The following is a 21,113-nucleotide window of genomic DNA, read 5'->3' as shown; positions in this document are numbered from 1 at the left end:
GATGAGAACCTTGTCCACATAGTTGCCGCTAGAGCTGCAGAAAAGAGTCCAGCCGAACAACCATAACAGATATGCCTCCAGGCAGCGCGACACCTCGTACTGCCCAGCCAAAGGATGGAGATCCTGAGCCTGAAATATATTTTCAAGTAATTATTTTCAAGTAATTTTACGACTAGAACTGGAATATACATCCAAACTGACGTGTGAATAGGGCTTCGCCGCTTCCTCTCCTCTCTTCCTCTCCTCCCTTTCTTTGTTGGGAGGGGAACCTCCCGCCCGCCCAACGGGTGGGATACCCCTCCGCACCGTAGAAGCCCCGCACCTCCCGCCCGTTGGGCGGGCGGGATGCCCCCGCGGCCGCGTCAGGGGTCTCTTCGCGAATAAGAAACCTTATTGGCGAAGAGGCCCTTGGGAGGGGCCTGGAAAAAGATTTGGCACCTTCCGCCCGTTGGATGGGCAGGAGGTGTCCGGCCCCACGCCTCCCGCCCGTTGATCGGGCGGGAGGTACCCATTTTTGGAAATTTTACAAATCGGCACCCTTTTTCAAATTTAATTTTTTTAACTTTTTTTTAAAAAAATTCGTCTGATTCTCAGCTCAGCCTGTCGGCTCTGCCGGGCGATCAGTCGCAGCCCGCAGCCTAAAGCGAATGTGAGGCCCAGTCTGTTGAGTCCCGGACTCTTGGATGGGCTTATGGGCCTAGTGCCTTCGGATCAGTGTGATGTTAGGGCTCGGCAATCTCTCCTGGACCCGGACTCTTTATGTCGTGGCGTTCACTGTTAAGAAAAAAAGTTTTGTTCGTCCAGCACCCCTCAAACCTTTTTAGTTTTTACTGCCAGGTGCAAACGGTGGTCTCCGACGGGCACCCAACCTGCAGTACTGTTCCGATCGTCGCCTGAGGACCTGCACCTGCGTTCTCGTGCACGCTAGCTACAGGTCCACAGCAGCAGACCGTTCGTATGGTGCAGCTGCAAGCACTCTGCGGTAGATCTGATGGAAACCGCGGGCGCCGGAGTTTACCGCAAGTACAATGGGCGCCACGCCGCCCACAGACAGGCGAAGAAAAGCAGCCTCATGCTCTACGCCGGCCGCCATATGCCAGCCAGGCCTGCTGCTCGGCATTTACACGCCGTGTCCGGCCCCCTCTGCGACGACCACGCCGCTGCGCCTGCGCGCTAGCACAGCAGCGGGCGGCGGTGAAGCTGCATTTGCAGTGGGTCTTCTCTTGATCAGGGCTACTCCTTGATCACGACTCACGAGGCCACGAGGGCGCCGGGTCCCCGCTCCAGCCCGGCCAGGCGCGCGCAGACGACAGGGCCGTGCGCGCGGCCCTGCCGACCTGCCGTGCATGGCAGCGTCCACCGCGCCCCGGGAGGCAATGCCGTGTCGCCGATCTGCGGCGCGGCCCCTAGCTAGCTACTGGCGACATCAACCTTGCCCGGGTCCGGCTCCGGCCGCCGCGGGCCACTGCACGGTGCCAGCCGCTCTCGATCGGGGACCGTGGGGACCGCGCGCGATGGAGGTGCCGCCAGTCCTGTCTCGATCGAAGCTGTATGTAGATATATTTTTCTTGGTGGAACGTAGAGTAGCAGTACAGTAAGTGTATATATGCTGCTGGTATTATATATTTATATTAGTTGCGTGCCATATATACTATGGTAATTCGTATCGTATCGTATGGTAATAACTTGGTGGTGAGCTAACTCGCCTCATCACTCCAGTTCTTCGGAAGCCGTAGGTACTGATTCTTGAAGAAATTGCATGCGCAGTAGTGCTGCAGCATCGGAGCAACTTCTTTCTGGGTGCTAGGCTTGGCAAGAATAACGAGCAGTGCATGCATCGTCCGTGCTCGACCCGCGGATTCAAAGGCTCCCCGCAGGCCGCAGCGACGTCAACGGACTCCGATCCGATCCGGCGGCTGCTAGCTAGCTGCCTAGCTTGCAGGGTACAGATCGACGGTGATGGTCGATCGGGTGCCAGCCGCCGGGAATTGAAGAGTGAGATGATGAAGCAGTCGGCGCATGCAAGACGGTGGTAGCTGGTCCTCGTTCGACGATCCAGCAGAGGCGTAATAGCGGGCCTTTAATTTATTTGTACGTGCAATCAAGGAATTGATGAGGACCAATGTAATAGCTGTGCCCAACAAGGCCATTCCGTCCGGATCGGAGACCTTAATTCATTGGCTTGCCTTGGCTTTCGTACGTACGTATGTACATATATTTCACTAGCAGGTGTACTGTTTGCACCGTGCATGTGTCTTTGCTGCTGACAAGACATATCTTTTAATTTTATTCCGATCCATTCATGCATGGTCTTTGGTCGGATCGGACGTCGTCGATCGCCCCGGCCGGCAGGGTCGCGCTAGCTGATCTCCGCGATTTGATAGATGGGCAGCAGTACAACATGCAATTTAATCAGTGTGAATGCGGCCGATGCATAATCATGGGCGATAGATGATGGATACGGACAAGAGACAAGGTGGTTAGGTTAGTTCCTTGGAAGAAATGCTAGCTGTGCGTCTGCACTGGCGACAGGGGTCGATTAAACGCCGTCGTCGTCGTACGCGCTGCATGCTCCGGACCCATATAATTAATAGGGATCCCGGTAATTGGCGGCAAAGCTGGAGTAGGTAATCAACAGCATTCATTCACATCGTATGCATGCAGGATCTCTCCTGCGCTGCTGTGTACAGATAGCTAGTGACCACGTACAGGAGTCCAGATCCCAAAGCTTGCATTGCTTTTGCATCAACTGAACTGCTGGATGTGCCTGCGGTACCAATCCATGCGTTCTTTTGGCCAAATTAAAGGTCGAAAGAGGAAGAACAGCTTGCACTGCGTTGTGTGATCGATCCCTCAGCTCCCATGCGATGCAGCACCTCCCGTTATACTGCGCGCTGTGAAAGAAATATCTAGCGGCGGCCGGGCGCCATTTATTACTGCTAGCTACGACATTGGAGTGGAGGTCGGAAACAATAAATTCCGAATGCAGATGGGGAAACGGGTATATGGAGTAATGGCCCGGGCAGAAATCAGCAGGCCTGAAGCAGGCGACTACTGTCTAGCAGGGGTCTGCGGGCAGACGCCACCAAAAGCTGTGTGAATCTGGAGGAGCCAGAGTAGTAAAGGTTTCTGCGTGCATTGGTCAAACACTGGCGGCTAGTCCGCTAGTAGTAGTAGCAGTAGGAACATGCTGCTACTGTGCCGAGTCGATCTGGCTTTGAATTCTACGTATCCACCAACTATACCAAATCTTTTCTTTGGTTCAAAAAAAAAACCTAGCTTAGCTAGTCTTTTCAAGTTGCGCCCATGCGTGCACCAGTCTAAAATTATTCCTCGTTCATCTGGAGAACTGTAGACCCATGCTGCCATGCAAAGGAAAATATTCGGTGGAATCTAGGAAAGAAAGAAAGTACGTAGAGCGAGATCCAATGGGCCGAGATGGGCGGCCTGCTATTCGCACATGGCTCCACGTGCTATACCAAAGAGCCACCCAATGGTGAGAGAGGTGGGGCGTGGGTCGCGTCGGACGACCGGCCCCACCCGCCAGCCGGAGCAACGCCGAGCGTGGGGGGCCCACGTGCCAGTCAGCCCAAATTTCATCTGCACTTGCATGCTGCTGCATGTCCTACTGGAGGTCGTCGCTGTCTGTCATGCTTTGCTCGCATGCACTGCACGTCCTCTCTTTTTTTTTTCTTTTTTTGTAACAAGGTGGTGCCATGCCATGCCAATAGGCAATGGGCAACCACACGAGCTGGTAGCAGTTCGCGCGTGACACTGTCCGGAACGATTTGGGACGCAACGAGCAGAGAGATCCAGTCATCCAGAGATGAAGAGAAGACGCAAATAGTGTGAAGAACCACAAGGCGGTGCATCATGCATGCATGCATGACCATTCGTACGTGTCTCGGATGCTCTGCTGCACATGCATTAAACGTGCAACGACAATGGGCCGGACGGAGCTAGCGGAGGGAGAAAAGGAAACTAGCCGATGAAGATGCGTGCCAGGGCAACGTATAACTGGATCCAATTGGCCGCGCTCCACCGTCGGGCCTGCCAGAAGCTACTACTGGCATTGTAGTACATTAATAATTCACGCACGACGTTGTACGTACTGGTTTAATAAATTAAAAGGGGATGAAACAACAGGTACTTTACCACACCTCTCCTAGCTAGTACTAGGCATTTTACGATTATTATGGTCAAACAAATGTTTCTTTTCCAACTCGGGCCAACGGAAGTTAGTCGATTTTGGACTATATATATATATATATACCTATTTGCTGTTATAGATATTATTAATGTATAATTGTTAAATACAAAATAGTTTAACTTGGAACAAAGCTATTATTAGTTCTTTTAACCCTATGTTTATGTATAAATTATTGATGGAGTAGTAAAGGCAGGGCCTACCTGTCAGCGACGAGGCACTGCACGGTGAGACCACACAGCCGTGGTCGCACCATTCCTCCCTTCTATATAAAGCCAGCAATGGACATACATACCCGTGCCAGTGCCAATCCCACATACTATACCTCACGCGGCCAGCTTTCTGATCCAAAGAGCAGGAGGCTGCTAGCTACCCCTACTAGGGCCGGGAGCGGAGCGAGAGCAAGGAGGGGGCAGATGGCCACGAGACCTGGACCCCTCAGTCGCTGGCCATGGCAAGATCTTGGAAGCTACAAGGTACGCATATACAAGCCATTTTAATTGCTCACATTTTGCTGTCGATCGCATGCAGATCCTCCAAATTGAGTGTCACCGTGCATGCACGCGATAATCAAGGGAAGAAAGAAACTTGCTGTAATAATAATGTAGTAGTAGCGCTGACGATAATGCTCTGTCTGATGCCTGAATCGAAACTACGTACTGCAGTACGCGCTGGTGGCTCCATGGGCGGCGCGCAGCACGTACAGGTTCATGACGACGAGCGGCAGCGAGGAGAGGGACCTGCTCAGCTTCGCCGTGCTGCCGGTGCTCCTCCTCCGCCTCCTCTACAGCCAGCTGTGGATCAGCGTCTCCCGGCACCAGACGGCGAGGAGCAAGCACCGGATCGTGAACAAGAGCCTGGACTTCGACCAGGTGGACAGGGAGAGGAACTGGGACGACCAGATCCTCCTGACGGCGCTGCTCTTCTACGTGATCAACGCGGCGGTGCCGGCGGCGCAGGCGGTGCCGTGGTGGAACTCCAAGGGCCTGGTGGTGGCGGCGCTGCTGCACGTCGGCCCCGTGGAGTTCCTCTACTACTGGCTCCACCGCGCGCTGCACCACCACTACCTCTACACCCGCTACCACTCGCACCACCACGCGTCCATCGTGACGGAGCCCATCACCTCCGTCATCCACCCCTTCGCGGAGGAGGTGGTCTACTTCGCCCTCTTCGCCATCCCGCTGCTCACCATGGTGGGCACCGGCACCGCCTCCGTCGCCGTGGCCAACGGATACCTCATCTACATCGACTTCATGAACTACCTCGGCCACTGCAACTTCGAGCTCGTCCCAAAGATGCTCTTCGACGTTTTCCCTCCACTCAAGTACCTCATGTACACGCCATCCTTCCACTCGCTGCACCATACGCAGTTCCGCACCAACTACTCGCTGTTCATGCCGCTCTACGACTACCTGTACGGGACGCTGGACAAGTCGAGCGACGACCTGTACGAGCGCACGCTGCACGGCCGGGAGGAGGCGCCCGACGTCGTCCACCTCACGCACCTCACCACGCCGGACTCCGTCCTCCACCTCCGCCTCGGCTTCGCCTCCCTCGCCGCCGCGCCGCTCGCCGCCCCCTTCGCCTCCAGGCTGCGCCTGCGGGGGGCGGCCCCGCTGGCCAAGCTCACCTCGCTCCTCGGGAGCACCTTCAGGGCCGAGGCCAACAGGCTCGACAAGCTCAACATCGAGACATGGGTCGTCCCAAGATACACCCCCCAGGTACTGGTACTATAATTGGCAGCCTTGTTCCTTATTAAAAACCATCACCTGTGTGCATGCAATGCAATGGAACGCGATAGTGTGTGTTTATTTTCCAGTTCAAAAAGGAAAATAATAAGTGTCTTTTTTTTTCTCTTTTTGGGTGCCATGCAGTATTTGTCGGAGGAAGGTTTGCATGCGATCGGGCGTTTGATTGAGAAGGCCGTGGCAGATGCAGAAGCAAGTGGCGCCAGGGTGCTAACGCTCGGTCTACTGAACCAGGTCCATGCACACACCTCTCTTGATTGCCTAGTCCGTCGTACGTGCCAAGTTAACTGCCTTCAATGTTTCCACGCACTTTCCATTCACAGCGCATTTGCAAGATTTACCGTGCATGTTGGCAGCAGCAGTATATAAAGTCTGAAAGTTGCAGGCCGTAGTAGTAACCCAGAGCAGCAGTGCGCATTCAACTCTTTGCAACAACCCATCCTCAATGCCGCTCTGCTTCTCTTAAATTGGCGTACTAGTTTCGAACTAAAATTTTGTCCCGCCGCGTTTGTTTGAACACTAATTAGAAGTATTAAATATAATTTAATTGAAAAACCAATTGCATACGTAAAAGCTAATTAATGAGACGAATCCATTAAATCTAATTAGTCGATGATTTGACCACGTTGTGCTACAGTAAACATATGCTAATGATGAATTAATTAGGCTTAGTAGATTTATCTCGTGAATTAGCCACCATTTATGCAATTGATTTTATAATTAGCTTATATTTAATTTTCCTAATTAGTATTTAAATATCCGATGTGATGGAACTAAAGTTCAGTCAACCGGATCCAAACGGTCACGGACGATGTAAATTTTCACTGGCCGTAGAAAAAAGAATGCTAGCTGTGAATCTGCAGTGCCTAATTGAAGAGTAGTAATATGGTTATTCTTCAGAGCGAAGGACGGAAATGGTGCTGATAACAACAGCTTTGTCTGCGCAGGCAAACGAGTTGAACAGGAACGGAGAGCTATATGTCATCAGGAAACCTAACCTGAAGACCAAGATCGTCGATGGGGCCAGCTTGGCCGTCGCCGCCGTGCTCCACATGATCCCTCCTGGCACAAAGGACGTGCTCTTCCTGGGAGACGCGAGCAAGGTCACCACCGTGTTGGCTTCGGCTCTCTGCGAACAGGAAATCCAGGTACCAGATCGAGAAACACACTATATGATAACAATGATCCTTCAATTTGCAATGTTTTATAGTTTGTCATGCATGACGCTTATAATCCTTTGGTCGAAGCAGGTTCAGATGGTGGACAAGGATCTGCATGACTGCCTGACGCAGGAGCTACGTCCAGAGCTGCACAAGCACCTGCTTGTTTCTAGCAGTTACAGCAGCAAGGTAACTACATCTTCTGTTGTTGTTTTTTTAACCTTGCTCTACGGTTGGGTAGTCACTAGTCACAGCTCCTGTCATAGCATGTCCAGTAGTAAGTGGTAACTCGGATCTGGCACTGCAGGTATGGCTCGTCGGCGACAAGCTGACTGATCAGGAGCAGTGGAAGGCCCAGGCCGGCGTCCATTTCGTGCCCTACTCGCAGTTCCCTCCCAACGCGATCCGCGAGGACTGCGTCTACCACAGCACCCCGGCGCTGGTGGTGCCGGACTCGTTCGAGAACCTCCATGCCTGCGAGGTGCGTGAACGCCATTTCTTTGGTTGCTGTTGCCATTGCCGTTGCTTGCCTGGTTGCATACGCTAACCTGTTTGTCCGTGCACGCGCGCCCGCAGAACTGGCTGCCGCGGAGGGTGATGAGCGCGTGGCGCGCGGCGGGCATCGTGCACGCGCTGGAGAAGTGGGACGCGCACGAGTGCGGCGCCAGGGTCACCGGCGTCGACAAGGCCTGGCAAGCCGCGCTGGCCCACGGCTTCCGCCCCTACGACCGCCACGACGCCGCCGTCGCCAAGTGATATAGGATCATAGGAGGATGGAGCTCCGATCCCGGCGGTGCCATGGCAACGACGAAAGCGTGTCGGATTGTTCTCTGTGCTGCTGACGATGAAGTGGTAGTAGCGTAATGCGTGGCTTGAGATGTGCTGGTTTCTTCTACTGGAAAATGGAATGAGTAATATTCCGATTAAAAAAATAGCTTATTGAACATCGCGAGTGTGTAATCGATCCTCTTTCGTCGTTCCATACTACTCTAGACATTGGCAAGGGTGCATTTCGGCCCAAGGCTAAAATTGCCTGGAAGAACAAAATTGAGTGATGTACGGGTACCAATTACTTGGGCCAGGCCCAACAGCGCGTCGTACCAACTGCGGGCCCACTGCCCTAACGGAATCACACATACTGACAGTGACCACACACGTGGCTCGCCGGAGTGGCCCCGAACTGGCAGTCCGACTCTGACTTCTCCCGGTTGGAGTTTTGACCCATCCTCCTCGGGAAGGTGACAAGATAGATCGATGTAAACCATCGATTCGGCATCGGACGGTTCCGATGACCAGCACGCCTCCAATCCAAGTTCGAGACGCTCCTCCGGGGCCCGCACCCACTCCCAGCCTCCCACCTATCCCTCGCTTTGGGGCTTTGGGCCCCACGGCTCGAGAGAAGCCGAGAACGAGATCCCAACTGTCCTCGGACAAAACGGACGGCCCAGATCGCCTAACGCCGTCCCCTTCCCATCCCCTTCAACGCACGCGCTGGACGCGCACGGGCCATTCCAACCGGAACAGCCAACCAACCGGCCCGTGATGCCTCGACGGCGGCGCCGACGCGGCGACCTCGTCGTCGCGGCAGCGCTGGCGGCGCTGGCTACGGTGGCCCTGGCGGCCGTGGGAGTGGATGGAGGCGACGGCGGGGCGGAGTTTGATTACCGAAAGCTGTCGGGGATAATCATCCCGGGGTTCGCGTCGACGCAGCTGCGCGCGTGGTCGGTTCTGGATTGCCCCTACTCGCCCTTCGACTTCAACCCCCTCGACTCCGTCTGGCTCGACACCGCCAAGGTTGGTATCCATGTCCTGCATCTCACCTACCCGTCTCGTAATTCCTCATTTCTGCTTTTGCTGGTGCTAGTTACTGTTGCGATTCAGGGTTTAGTATTTGTATTTCTATTGGTTCTCTTAATAGGTTTGGTTTATTTGTCTGTTCGCGTGACGTAGATATACTCATACACGGGTCCACGACGAGCAGCCTAGGAAATTGTTTGTCTCCATACTTTGCCTTTTTAAATGATCGTCTATTTATAGATTTGGAGACGGGACGATTTTCTGTTGGGATAGACTGGTACTGGCCCGACACATCTAACTGTCTCTGGAAATGGATATCCGACGAAAAATTTCGGAACACCTTTGGTTTGTCGGATACCACAGAACCAGCAATTAAAACTGGGAAGAGGTTGAGCACATGGAAGTGTGACAATATCTCCAATTCTAATCAACTCATGCTTGTCTAGTGTTCCTTTGGATACAATGAGGGTCCATCTGCTTTATGAGGGAAATTACCTGCAACAAGATACAGCAAGATCAAGATTTTTCTGGCAAGGGACTAGCAAGGAAAGGAAGCATCATAATATGGTGAAATGGGAGATTTGAGCAGACCAAAAGATTTTGGTGGGCTGTGTTTCATGGTTGTCAGAGCTATGAATGTTTGCTTAGTGGCCAAGTGGATAGACGGATTAGAGAGGGGAGATAATAGCATATGCTGTGAACTATTGAGGAGGAAGTATCTGGGTCAGAAGAGTATATTTCAGATTAAGAGGATCAATGGTTCTCAATTCTGGAGAGGTATACTTGAAGTGAGACAATGGTACCAGATTGGGAGAGCTATGAAAGTCAGTATTGGAGTGCAAACCAGATTTTGGGAGGGTACTTGGCTGGGTAATTACACCTTAAAAGTTGAGTTTTATCAGCTATTCCAGATCTGTGATGACCCAAATGTGTCAATTAACAAGAGGTATGGTTGAGGGGTGTTGGCAAATTAATCTCAGAAGAGCTTTGCGGCAAGAAGATATGGCTTAATGGTTGAGGCTTCAGCATTTGTTGAGCTCTGTGGTCATCAACCAGGGGAGAGATACCGTTAGTCGTGCTTTAAAATTCAGGCAAATATCCCACCGAATCACTCCATTAATTCATGTCCTTCAGTGGAGTTAAAGACTGACAAATGATAGGCATGAGGAAGTGTAGAGTACATTTGAAGATTCAAATCTTTTTGTGGATCATCGTTCATGACAGAATTCAATCAGCTATGCAGCTTAAGAAAAGGAAGTGGTCTGGTGGCAATTTATGCAAGGTAATGCGGTCAACCAAAATCAACAGATCATATTGTTTTCCAGTGTTCAATTGCGAGGTTTCTATGGGATTTTTCCAAAGAAATACTGGACTGGAGGATCCTGCCTGACTACCGGATTGATTTGTATGATAGAATGTTCAGAGATGAAAGTAGTAAAATAAGAATGCAATTCTTATCTGTTTGTGCAGGTGCAATGTGGGCACTTAGGAAGACCAGGAACAACATGGTATTCAGTGACAGGCTTTTGACTTCTCCTAGTGTGGTTATCCACAAGATGCTTGTCTTTCTGAACAACTGGAAGATGCTGGTAAAGGCAAAAGAAATGCAAGGAGTAGAAGAGCTTATCTACAAGCTGGTGGAGAGGGTCGGTTCTGTGGCATGACCCCAGACTGTGCATTCATGTCGATGGAGCGCAGCAAAGCCGACCTTCTGCTCTGGTTCTGTTAATTCGTTGGTTAGTGTCCAGATTAGTGTTACCTTAGCCGATTTTCATCAGGTAATGGTCGAGAGAGTTTGCCGCATATTAAGGAAACTTTGAAGTTCAGTAGTGCTTCATGTAGTTTTTACTTTTGTACTTGTAACGTTAGCTGGAATCCCAAGCAATTGATCATTGTAAACTGCTCTGTTACATCATTTTCTAATAAAGCTGGGCATTGGGGAGGTTGGGGGGCAGTAGCTGCTTGAATTCATCCTCATTTTCCCACAGCGAAAAGAAGAGGCTTAACTTGAGCAGCTGTGAACAGTTTCTCTAGTAACCATTCACTACTCTGTATAGTCTCTATTCTCTAATGCCTGTATGCTACCATGAATAGCATATGTGAGTAATTTCATCACATGGCAATGCCTTGTTTGTCCAAAACCAGATCATAATAGCCTTTGTGATGATTGTCAGGTTTAAAGTAAAATCTTGTGTAGTGTATAGAGGCTAAATTTGCTCTTCTTCTATGGATAGGTATCCTAACCACTTGGTTTTGATACGTTCAATATGGTGCAGCTTTTCTCTGCTGTAAATTGCTGGCTTAAGTGCATGCTGCTTGAACCCTATAATCAGACAGACCATCCGGAATGCAAGTCAAGGCCTGATAGTGGTCTTTCTGCAATTACAGAGTTGGACCCTGGTTATATAACAGGTAAACTTTATACCTTACTTATTTTCCTTAGCACTGACATCGCAGTTTCTAGCCATGAGTTATATAGTAGGAATCATCTGTTATACGATAATCTGCAGTTTTGTCGTAAAATTAAAAGAAAAACTTAGGAGGAACTAGGTGTCTTTTTAATTGAGAAGAAATAGTCGCCAAATTCGCCTCGACGAGGACTTGAACTTGGGTGGTCTGGGTATTCACCACATCCTTGACCAGCTGAGCTATCTTATATCATAAGTCAGGCTAATCCATATTGAGGGAAATGAAGTTTATTTCCACATCTTTTTTGCAAGTTTTGAACTAAGGTGTCTGAAACGATAACAGAAAACATGGCATCTGATTTAACTAATGATCATAGGTGGTACACTAAAGTATTGGCCACTATCGAATCACATCCTAGCCTCTGGTGTAAGCTAAAGAACTGGAATTAATTTGTGCATGCACAATCATCTACCACTGTAATTGTTCTTATTCAATCTGATGCAGATGATATTATACAAATTGAACTGCTAGAGTAATGTTCCTGCCTTTTAGGATAGTTTTTGAGGATGGGATATTTTCAAGTTTGCAGACCTTTGTTTCTTTCTTTGAAAAGAATTTATGTGCATCTATTTTCAAATAGCAACTTCCTGTATTTAACTTTGATATTGGCATTGCATTTTACATTTTAGGAATAGTCCTGTTAGAAAGGCCACATTCAGTACTCATGTTTGTTAGCACATTGTGAAGCTATCCATCTCATTCATTCATGAAGGAATAGGAGAAGAGGGAAAACACCTTATACTGATATGTTTTTATTGGGCAAGGTTTCAGGTCCTCTTTCTTCAGTATGGAAAGAATGGGTCAAATGGTGTGTAGAGTTTGGCATTGAAGCTAATGCAATTATTGCTGTTCCTTACGATTGGAGACTGCCACCATCAATGCTTGAGGAGAGAGATCTGTACTTTCACAAATTAAAGTTTGTAACACTTGCCTCAACTTGCTATGAAGCAACCAAATTCCTCACTGCTGATAGTGTCTAGATCTTTAGGTGTTTCAAAAGTATATAATTAGGTTACAGTCATTAATACTGTTTTAGTTACGTTGCATTTTTTCCTCTAGCATTGGTGTGAGTGTGTGACCACTTCTGAACTAAATCTAAATACTTTCTTTATTGGCCCTATCAATTCTAAAAGGTCTCAAATCAACCTCTGACATAGTTGTTGTCGGTACAAGTAATACAAAGGTGTGCTGCATTTCATGTGTTTGCAACATGCAGGTGACCAATTGCTGAATGATTAGCTTTGTTGCGTGGTTCTTATTTTGTCATATTTTGTTCTTAGTTTTATTCAAGCAAATATGGAGTTCCGAAACAATGGAGAAGAACTCATGCTGAGCATAGATGTATGGTGTAGGGGGAATTCATTGTTGCACGAGGATAGAACGGAGTATGTGATGCTCATACCTTCCTTTTTTTGAAAAATTACATACCTTCCTTTTGATGCAGGTTAACTTTTGAAATTGCTTTGAAACTCCGAGGAGGGCCATCTTTGGTATTTGCTCATTCGATGGGAAATAATGTCTTTCGCTACTTTTTGGAGTGGTTGAAACTAGAAATTGCTCCCAAGCACTATATCAAGTGGCTTGACGAACATATACATGCATATTTTGCAGTTGGTATGTGAACTAGAAGGAATATTAATTTATTATTACCATACAATACATTATTTTTATCCATTTGTCCTCAACTTTTCCAGTTTTGTGTTTTTAGGTGCTCCTCTTCTCGGCTCTACTGAAGCAGTTAGAGCTGCTCTTTCTGGAACAACTTTTGGTCTTCCAGTCAGTGAGGTCAGTCATCCTCCGAAATTTAGTTTCATTTTATTGTAATAAATTATTAATTCCCCATCATTGAATGCCCTGTTCTGCTACCACAGGTTTAACACGTTTTTTTTTTCTTCTGCAACATAGTATTGACTTTATGGTTTTACAGCTGACTCTTCTACTTCTTAATACCCAGTAGGTTTATTTCTGATTTTCCATAAACATAACTGTGTAAGCTTGAAACTTTCAACTTTAAGTTTACTGGCCCATGCACTAAATATTGTGGCAACAGTTTTTCTTCTTGTTCTTCTTCCCTGCATCTGCAGCTCATAAGTATGCTCCTAGATGTTCACGTGAACTATATTATTTGTTACCTTTCATCATTCCACTTAATGTTTCACTAGACAGAGTAAGAGTCCAATTGTGTCCAGAGTTAATTATCACAATTGTCCACTTAGCTTGCTGCAGTTCTTGTTGCAAGGTCTTTGTTTTTACATTTTTATAATTACTACATTGTTTTCAGGGCACAGCACGATTGATGTTTAATGCATTTGGTTCATCTTTATGGCTTATGCCATTCTCAAAATATTGCAAAGCTGATAATATTTACTGGAAGCATTTTTTTGAGGGAAAGGGAGGTTGTCCCCACAGACAACAATGCGATGAAGCTGAATATATTTCAGACTACTCTGGATGGCCCACAGACCTCGTCAATATTGAGGTTCCTTCAGTTCGAGGTTCTCTGTAATAATCGTTTGATTTCTTGATGTGATGTTTAAGATTTTACTTGCACTAAGTAGGTTAACCTTTTTCCCCTTTCCTCGTTTTTCATCACAGATATGGGGCCATACCCATCCATTACGGACATAACGGAGGACATAACATCCAGCATGGAGTGCGGAAAGCCAACTCTCCTGTCATTTTCTGCCAGAGAAGTTTCGGATGGCACTTTGTTCAAAACAATAGAGGATTATGACCCTCAAAGCAAGGCACTTGTTTATCAGCTTGAGAAGTAAGTCTACATTTTTTGGGGGTTTTGATTGATTCCTTTTACGAACCGAGTGAGCATGCATCCTCCCCCATGTCTTGCAAGTAAAGGTTAGGCAAGGCAAGGCAAGAGTTGAGGGAGAGGAGCAGTGGGGTGGCAGAAGAAGAGCGCCCCCCCCCCCCCCCCCCCAACACACACACCCCCCACCCCCCCAAACCGCACTTTTCTGCCTCCGCCCCTGTGGAGCGGTGAGCAGCAATATACGACAAGGGAATATGGACATCTAAGGCAGTAATCCTAAATAATTATATATGGCTAGGTGGTTAAGGAAAACAATCCTAGCTACCATATATATGAAATCACTAACAGGCAAGGGATTAAACAGGCCTTTATCCAATTGCTGCTATATTGTATTTCCCACATCTGTTGTCTTTAAAACAAATAAAATACAATGTTTCAGGCTTGGGTTTACTTATGATATTTGTCATGTACTGACTAGACAAATTCTTGATTTAAATCGTTAGGTGGTAACTGCGAGTCTAAGACATTGCATCTTGATCTGTGTTGATCTCAGGTACTATCAGGGCGATCCAGTTCTGAATCCTCTCACACCCTGGGAAAGACCTCCAATTAAGAATGTATTTTGCATTTACGGGATTGATTCAAAGACTGAGGTATGATTGCGGTATATATATTCATAGTAAAGTCTCCCACTTTATGTTGCTTCAAATTACAGTATCATTCCTTAACTCTTTCTTTTTTATCAAGCAGGTAGGATATTATTTTGCACCAAGTGGCAAACCATATCCAGACAACTGGATAATAACGGATATTATTTATGAGTTTGAAGGGTCCCTAATTTCAAGGCAGGTTTCATGTAACTTGATTTTGAGAAGTCTTTAGTATCATTTTAGTCTCATATCCATCTGTCAATGGTTGATTCTGCATGGTAAATTTGCTCAAGATATCTAATTGCAACTTTTCATCTAGAGTATCCAAATGGCTCTTCTATACATTTATTAATTCTGAAGATAAATGGAACACTCAGTCACGCTATTGCTACTTTGAGCAAAACGGATTTTCATTCACTCACTAGTCGGTATCATGATGTTTCCATATTTAACTTTTGTTCAGAGTCAGGGATCAAAGAGACATTGGATGGCTCACAATATAACAAGAACGTTGTTGTTTTTTCTCCTTTTTTTTCTTTGAAACAGAGGGATATAGTAGTTTTCAGACAATATTTTCGTAGCTTTTGTTTTCTAGATAGAACCCACAGTTCTTATCTTTGTACTATCACAAAATTCATGGCACTAATTTTGATCTACATAGATATTTAGTTATTTACCTTACAACACACTTGTAACATTATTTGTTCTTACCAGATCAGGTAATTCTGTTTCTGGAAAGCCTAACAATTCCAGTGGTGATGGAACGGTATGTATTGCCAAATAAAACTCTTAATTCATGTCGATCTAAACCAGTTTAGTTAAGCAAATGAATAGCTGTTTCATGGCAGGTATCCTACAACTCCCTCTCATGGTGCAAGAATTGGCTTGGACCAAAAGTGAACATAACAAGGGCTCCACAGGTATTTTATTTTCTTCCTTATGGTGAACTTGTGTGGCCTGTCTATTAGTATATTCGTTTTGGTTAATTCAACTGTTATAGACTATATCTTGCGGTATATCACAACATTAAGTTGCCCTCCTTAACTATCCTCTTCTCCTTTTGAAGGCAGAACATGATGGATCTGATTTGCAAACAATTATGAATGTCGATCGCCACGCTGGCCAGGATGTACGACCAAACATGACGAGGGCTCCGCATGTGAAGTACATAACCTATTATGAGGATGCGGAAAGTCTTCCAGGATGGAGAACGGCGGTCTGGGAGCTCGATAAAGGTGCAAATCTAGTATTCTTTTCTATTATTTTATATAGCTGTAGCACTTTTCCTTGTACCTGTCATTCTGCATAGCCCCTTAAGGAAGTTTTGTGCTTCTTCATGTGAGCATATTTTTACACAGGCTCAGGCATATGTTCTTTTTGTGTGCGGTATTGCCTTATTCTCCATAACTTTCTTTCTTTCCACATTCATATACAACTTAGTTTTTACAGCAAATCACAGGAATATTGTTAGGACGCCAGTACTAATGCGTGAGCTGTGGCTTGAAATGTGGCATGACATGCATCCTGATTCAAAATCAAAATTTGTGACAAAAGGTTTGCTTCAATTTGAACTCCCCAAACAGCATTGTCATTCCCTGGTTTGACTCTCAGCTTTCCAAATCACTAATGGAGGTGTATAAACAGCTTTCCGAGGTCCACTGAGAAACGAAGACTGCCGCTGGGACTACGGAAAGGCTCGGTGTGGCTTTCCAGAACACTGCGAATACAGGTCCGCACACAGTTTTTCTTTGTTTCCTTTTCAATTACGGCAACAAAGCACCCTTTTTTAGTGACTGTAAATCCAGGTATATATTTGGTGATGTGCATCTGGGAATGAGCTGCAGACTGAAAAATACATCAACTAACCTCCTCCAACAGTATCTCTGAAGTATGTGCATCGCCCTCATTCCATTTTGCTCTCGTTGATGGAAACTGCACCTGACATGTTCTAGTGACATCAAATATTGTAGTTTGTCGACTGGATGGGAATTATATTTGATTTCCCATTTTGATTTGCGAATGAAATACTCGGCAAGGTAGAAGCCAGGATCAGTTAGAGCCCAACCAAACAGGTCAACTCTTGCTCTGGTGGGCTGGTGGCCATTTTGGTACTGTTAATCTTTGAAGCCGGACATGTGCAAGCTGAAACTACACGTTCCCCTAACTAATTTTGGTTGAAGATGGAAGTCGTCGTTCCCAGGAGTGTATAGTTTTGTTCTTGTTTTCAGCCCATGTAGAAGCCATTTGTAGCACCAGTACTTTCGGCGTCCTGGAGGTGCCATGAGATCACACTGGTGTGTATTGTAAACACTTATGTCTATCTGGGAAATCAACCAGAGTTGCGAATTGACTCTTACAAGGAAGGTGCTCTAGATGCGCAGTCAGAAAAAAATTAGTGCTCAATTAACCACATTGATTGTGATGCGTCCTCCAGAAAATGAATGTTTGCTGCTCAACATTATTGGCAAATAATTTTTTTTTGAAAAGCTTATTGGGAAATCATTGACGCGATGAATGATCGTATCACCTTTGCTTGGTATCGAAGTTCTGTCCAAGGACGACTGCCATCTACTACCTTCCTTGTTGGGCTTAAATTCTGATGTCTGTTCCACGCTGCTGTGTGGTGTGCTTCCATCAAATCTGCTGACTGCCTGATGCACGTGAAGCTCCTCTCTCCCTCTCTTTTTTCTCCAGACGGTTTCTGTGTCTATTGTCCGGCTGTACGGGTTCGTGTACTGCGTGTATCGTGTGTGGATTCGAAGCGAGCACGAGGGCTGAGTGAGACCGACCTGCAGTCTCGCACACAAAAGACCACAATTCTAGACCACCTATATGAGGTTCCGCACGGCTGCGGTTCCTAAAAAAAAAAAAAGCTCCAGTTTCAATTTCTCTGGTGGAGCGAATTTTTAGACTGAAACTGTTTTGAAAAACATTTGACAAAATAACCTTTTCATATTATCTAAAAGGTGAAATATCCAAATTATTCTTATTTTTTCTTCTAAATTTTTCTTCTCATTTTCTCTCCTCTTTATTACCTTCTCCCTCGCTGCACACGCCACCAGCTCCTCATGCTCCGGCCACCGGCGGCCGGCCGCGCGCTCCTCGCGCCGGCCTCCCTCCCGCTGCTCGCTGCGCGCTACGGGCCTGCCTTCCTCTCCGCGCCCTCCCTCTGCGCCGCCGGCGGCCTCCGCCCCGGTGGTGCTCCCGCGGCTGAGCCCCATCCACCCTCACGAGTAGACGAGCTCAGGGGTAAAGACGATAGGAGAGACGGAGGAGCTGGCTCCTCCTCCATCATTAGACTTTAGAGAGCATATTTTTCAAGGGCTTATTCCGTGGAACCGGCTGCCTCCACCCTGTTTGGCAGAACTTCGCGTGGAGCCGGGTTTGAAGTGCTGCCAAAGGGCTCTGAAAACGGCGTCACGTCATCGCAATTGAAATTTTTTTTACAGAAACACGAGCACAATTCCAGCAGTGCGATCGCCAACCACGCGTCGGGATCGGATTCGAGCCCTCCCCGCTCCAGAAGATCCCCGCCCTCTCCTCACACCCTTGGAATCCTCCACGAAAGCTCCCTGCCTACCTGCCCGCCCCCCCTGGTCCGCCCGATCCCCATCCAACGGCCCGCGAGAACCCAACCCACAGACCTCCCACTTCCCCGCAAGCTGGAACCAGTCCCGTTCCTTCTCCAACGACCCCGCGCCTGGAAACCAGACGGCTCCAGAAGCTTCCTCCATTAATCTAACCGCGTTGCTTTATTTATCGAGCGCCTCGCCTACCCCGTCCGGCCCGCCAGATCCACGCGCTTTGTCCGGTGCAGCTGCGTCTATTGACCCCCGACTCTTGAAGGGATTTGCGAATTTGCGACTTCGATCTGCACGGAGATCGGCTAATGGCGGAGGTAAGTCCTGTTCAATTGTTCGATCTACTCGTTGCTGGGTACGCGCAACACAATCATGGAGAGAGATCTGATGGCGGTGGTCGTTAATGGCGGCAGGAGGGGTACAAGGTTACGCTCAACGTGTACGACCTGAGCAACGGCCTCGCGCGGCAGCTCTCCACCTCCTTCCTCGGCAAGCCCATCGAGGCCATCTGGTGAGCCCGCCGCTCCCCCGCTCCCTTCCCTCGGATCTGAGCCCTGGCGCCGGTGTCTCTGACCGTTCCTGTATCGATCCAACAGGCACACGGGCGTGGTGGTGTACGGGAACGAGTACTTCTTCGGCGGTGGGATCCAGTCGACGCCGGCGGGCTCGACGCCGTACGGGCGGCCGCTGCGGGTGGTGGAGCTGGGCGTCACGCACCTCCCGCGCGAGGTGTTCGAGGACTACCTCCGCGCCATCGCGCCGCGCTACACGGCGGAGACGTACCGCCTCCTCACCCACAACTGCAACAACTTCAGCAACGAGGTCGCGCAGTTCCTCGTCGGCACCGGCATCCCCGACTACATCCTCAACCTCCCTGCCGAGGTCATGTCCAGCCCAATGGGCCCGCTCATCATGCCCATGATCCAGAACCTCGAGTCCACGCTGCGGAACAACGCCGCGCCGCAGGCCACGCAGTTCGTGCCCACGCCCGCCTCCGTCTCCGTGCCGGCGCCCGAGAAGGCCGCCGCGACTCCTAGCTCCGCCGCCGCCAAGCCGGAAGAGCCCGCGCCGGCGGCGGTGGCAGAGAATGTTTCGAAGGAAGCTCCCGCTCCCGCTCCCACTCCTGCTCCTGCAGCTGACCCGCTCGGGAGCGCGAGGGGAAAGGTGCAGGAGGAGGTGATGAGGGAGTTCGCGGCCATCATGGCGAGCGGGACGCTGCGGGCCAGCGAGGCGGCGGCGCTGGCGATGCGCCGGGTCATGGAGCGCCACGGCGACGCCGCCACCATGCAGCAGGGCTAGGCGGCGATGCGGTTGCGAACAGCAACATTTTGGCTTGAGAATTTGTCAACTGCGTGCTGCTGGTGCCTCCGTACGAAGAAGAAGATTGCCTGTCTGGACAATGGTTAAGATTAATTCGGTTTTTAATTGCGACCGAACTTGCCGCCTATCCGATGGGTGGTTAATTTGACAAGATGCGTTAATTTTATTTATGTTATGCGAGTGTCTGATCCATGCATGTTCTAGTTCTACCAACCGGTCCGAGTATTCTGGTTTGTTGTTTTTGCTCGACGAGAGCAGTGCCATTTGTGCTATTGTTGCATTGACTGCTAGCAGTTGATCAATCGATCAGTGCAGAGTAAGGGTGCTACTCCAGCTCCACGCTATCGTTGCATTTAGCTGTTAGGCTAGTTCATTGCACAATTTTGTCGGATAGTTACTAAGCTGATTAAAAGTTTGGTAACTGCTAGCTGGGTTTTTGGATGATAAAACTCCTCAAATCTTACTTATGAGACTCTCTCTTCTCTCCTCGTGATAATACTGTCAAATTAGCAAAATTGTTGATGTGATATGTTATTTAATGCTCATAAATTTCTAATAAAATTCACATTAAGATTCATAAATCTATTCTCCCTGACTATAGTGCAAACTGGATGCATAAATCTAGATCCGTGGCCCATGGCGGCTAAAATTCCAAATCAACAAGGAGACCATGCAGTTCACCCGCTCCCCTCCGTCTAGTGTTTAATTGGAAAATCTTATATTTATAAACGAAGGAAGCATACACTAGCCTCCAAATTTTTACCGATGGATTTTACTTCATTAGGGTACGAGTTTGGATCAAATTTTTAGATCCGTGGGTTTGTTAAGGGTTACAAAATTCTAGCCGTCGGGTTGAGAGGTACGGGTTTGTTCCTACAATATCCGAACCTATAAATCTATAAATTTTTCAAACCCGATCCAACCTAGTGCAATTGTCATTTTATTTTGTGAATTTATAGTGAACTTAATATCCCTTCTCCTCCACTTCTTATCTTGGTGAACTTTGAATGTTTGGATGGTAGGTAGGGATATTGTTGCTTTGCAGTTGCAGCGTTTGTATATGCATACGATGGATTGGTGACTTTGTATAGTGATCATTTGAATATAGAACTTGTCATTTATATTTTTATTTCCTCGAGTAACTTTTAAATTGTTGCTCATTATATATTTCTATGCGCTATAAATTTGATGCTTATCGTATTAAATTTATTGATTATAATAAGACTAGTATAATAAAGTGTAGACTTACAGGTGACCCGTGAGTACCCGTTAACCCGCCGGTACGGGTTTGGGCAAAATTTAAACCCATCACAGGTATGATTTTTTAATGAATTTAGATATCTTGTTTGGGTTTGGGTTTGGACCTGCAAAATTCAGTGGGTTTGTATCCACTGAATTTAAACCCATCTCTATA

At 47.9% G+C, this 21,113-nt stretch overlaps 4 protein-coding genes across 15 annotated transcripts; 3 read left to right on the top strand and 1 right to left on the bottom strand.

Annotated features, from left to right (window-relative positions):
* Positions 1–4,524: 4,524 nt before the first annotated feature.
* On the top strand, positions 4,525–8,003 carry LOC112882648 (protein ECERIFERUM 1-like). Its single transcript, XM_025947747.1, has 7 exons — positions 4,525–4,683; positions 4,873–5,928; positions 6,082–6,189; positions 6,903–7,103; positions 7,206–7,304; positions 7,423–7,596; positions 7,692–8,003. The coding sequence occupies exons 1-7, from the start codon at positions 4,624–4,626 to the stop codon at positions 7,869–7,871; spliced, it is 1,878 nt and encodes a 625-aa protein (XP_025803532.1). The 5' UTR covers positions 4,525–4,623; the 3' UTR covers positions 7,872–8,003.
* Positions 8,004–8,562: 559 nt separating this feature from the next.
* LOC112882580 (phospholipid--sterol O-acyltransferase) lies at positions 8,563–17,205 on the top strand. 11 transcript variants are annotated; one of them, XM_025947729.1, is made up of 17 exons: positions 8,770–8,909; positions 9,153–10,194; positions 10,383–10,690; positions 11,189–11,324; positions 12,153–12,297; positions 12,826–12,995; positions 13,090–13,166; positions 13,663–13,876; positions 13,977–14,151; positions 14,702–14,801; positions 14,899–14,993; positions 15,513–15,564; positions 15,647–15,718; positions 15,865–16,033; positions 16,239–16,352; positions 16,443–16,527; positions 16,604–17,205. In XM_025947729.1, the coding sequence occupies exons 4-17, from the start codon at positions 11,222–11,224 to the stop codon at positions 16,683–16,685; spliced, it is 1,653 nt and encodes a 550-aa protein (XP_025803514.1). In that variant the 5' UTR covers positions 8,770–8,909; positions 9,153–10,194; positions 10,383–10,690; positions 11,189–11,221; the 3' UTR covers positions 16,686–17,205. The 11 variants fall into 11 exon arrangements, 10 of the variants coding, with proteins under 10 accessions (XP_025803520.1, XP_025803465.1, XP_025803450.1 ...); XM_025947696.1 differs by having other exon boundaries at positions 11,147–11,324; XM_025947703.1 differs by having other exon boundaries at positions 8,778–8,909; positions 9,066–10,194; positions 11,147–11,324.
* On the bottom strand, positions 17,092–18,288 carry LOC112882662. Of its 2 annotated transcripts, none has more exons than XM_025947771.1 (2): positions 17,834–18,288; positions 17,092–17,587 (listed from the first exon to the last, which is right to left on the bottom strand). In XM_025947771.1, exons 1-2 carry the CDS (start codon positions 18,017–18,019, stop codon positions 17,198–17,200), a joined length of 576 nt encoding a protein of 191 aa, XP_025803556.1. In that variant the 5' UTR covers positions 18,020–18,288; the 3' UTR covers positions 17,092–17,197. The 2 variants fall into 2 exon arrangements, 1 of the variants encoding a protein (XP_025803556.1); XR_003226693.1 differs by having other exon boundaries at positions 17,355–17,655.
* A 108-nt stretch (positions 18,289–18,396) lies between these two features.
* On the top strand, positions 18,397–19,935 carry LOC112882653 (desumoylating isopeptidase 1-like). Its single transcript, XM_025947761.1, has 3 exons — positions 18,397–18,696; positions 18,793–18,890; positions 18,976–19,935. The coding sequence occupies exons 1-3, from the start codon at positions 18,688–18,690 to the stop codon at positions 19,676–19,678; spliced, it is 810 nt and encodes a 269-aa protein (XP_025803546.1). The 5' UTR covers positions 18,397–18,687; the 3' UTR covers positions 19,679–19,935.
* The last annotated feature ends 1,178 nt before the right edge of the window (positions 19,936–21,113 follow it).

Source organism: Panicum hallii, chromosome 1 (assembly GCF_002211085.1).
Source record: "Panicum hallii strain FIL2 chromosome 1, PHallii_v3.1, whole genome shotgun sequence".
Lineage (NCBI taxonomy): Eukaryota > Viridiplantae > Streptophyta > Magnoliopsida > Poales > Poaceae > Panicum > Panicum hallii.
The sequence above is the reverse complement of the archived record's forward strand: the minus strand, read 5'-3'. Positions and strand labels throughout refer to the sequence as shown.

Bases quoted from the DNA above. Each gene is read 5' to 3' on its own strand.
- LOC112882653 (XM_025947761.1), top strand. The intron at 18,891-18,975 runs GTGAGCCCGCCG...TCGATCCAACAG, and splicing joins AAGCCCATCGAGGCCATCTG to GCACACGGGCGTGGTGGTGT.
- LOC112882580 (XM_025947665.1), top strand. From the start codon at position 8,658: ATGCCTCGACGGCGGCGCCGACGCGGCGACCTCGTCGTCGCGGCAGCG. The intron at 15,565-15,646 runs GTATGTATTGCC...GTTTCATGGCAG, and splicing joins ATTCCAGTGGTGATGGAACG to GTATCCTACAACTCCCTCTC. The intron at 16,528-16,603 runs GTCCGCACACAG...CTGTAAATCCAG, and splicing joins CCAGAACACTGCGAATACAG to GTATATATTTGGTGATGTGC.
- LOC112882662 (XM_025947771.1), bottom strand. From the start codon at position 18,019: ATGGGGCTCAGCCGCGGGAGCACCACCGGGGCGGAGGCCGCCGGCGGC. The intron at 17,588-17,833 runs GTAATAAAGAGG...GCGAGACTGCAG, and splicing joins CGTGTGCAGCGAGGGAGAAG to GTCGGTCTCACTCAGCCCTC.
- LOC112882648 (XM_025947747.1), top strand. From the start codon at position 4,624: ATGGCCACGAGACCTGGACCCCTCAGTCGCTGGCCATGGCAAGATCTT. The intron at 4,684-4,872 runs GTACGCATATAC...TACGTACTGCAG, and splicing joins AAGATCTTGGAAGCTACAAG to TACGCGCTGGTGGCTCCATG. The intron at 6,190-6,902 runs GTCCATGCACAC...TTGTCTGCGCAG, and splicing joins CGCTCGGTCTACTGAACCAG to GCAAACGAGTTGAACAGGAA.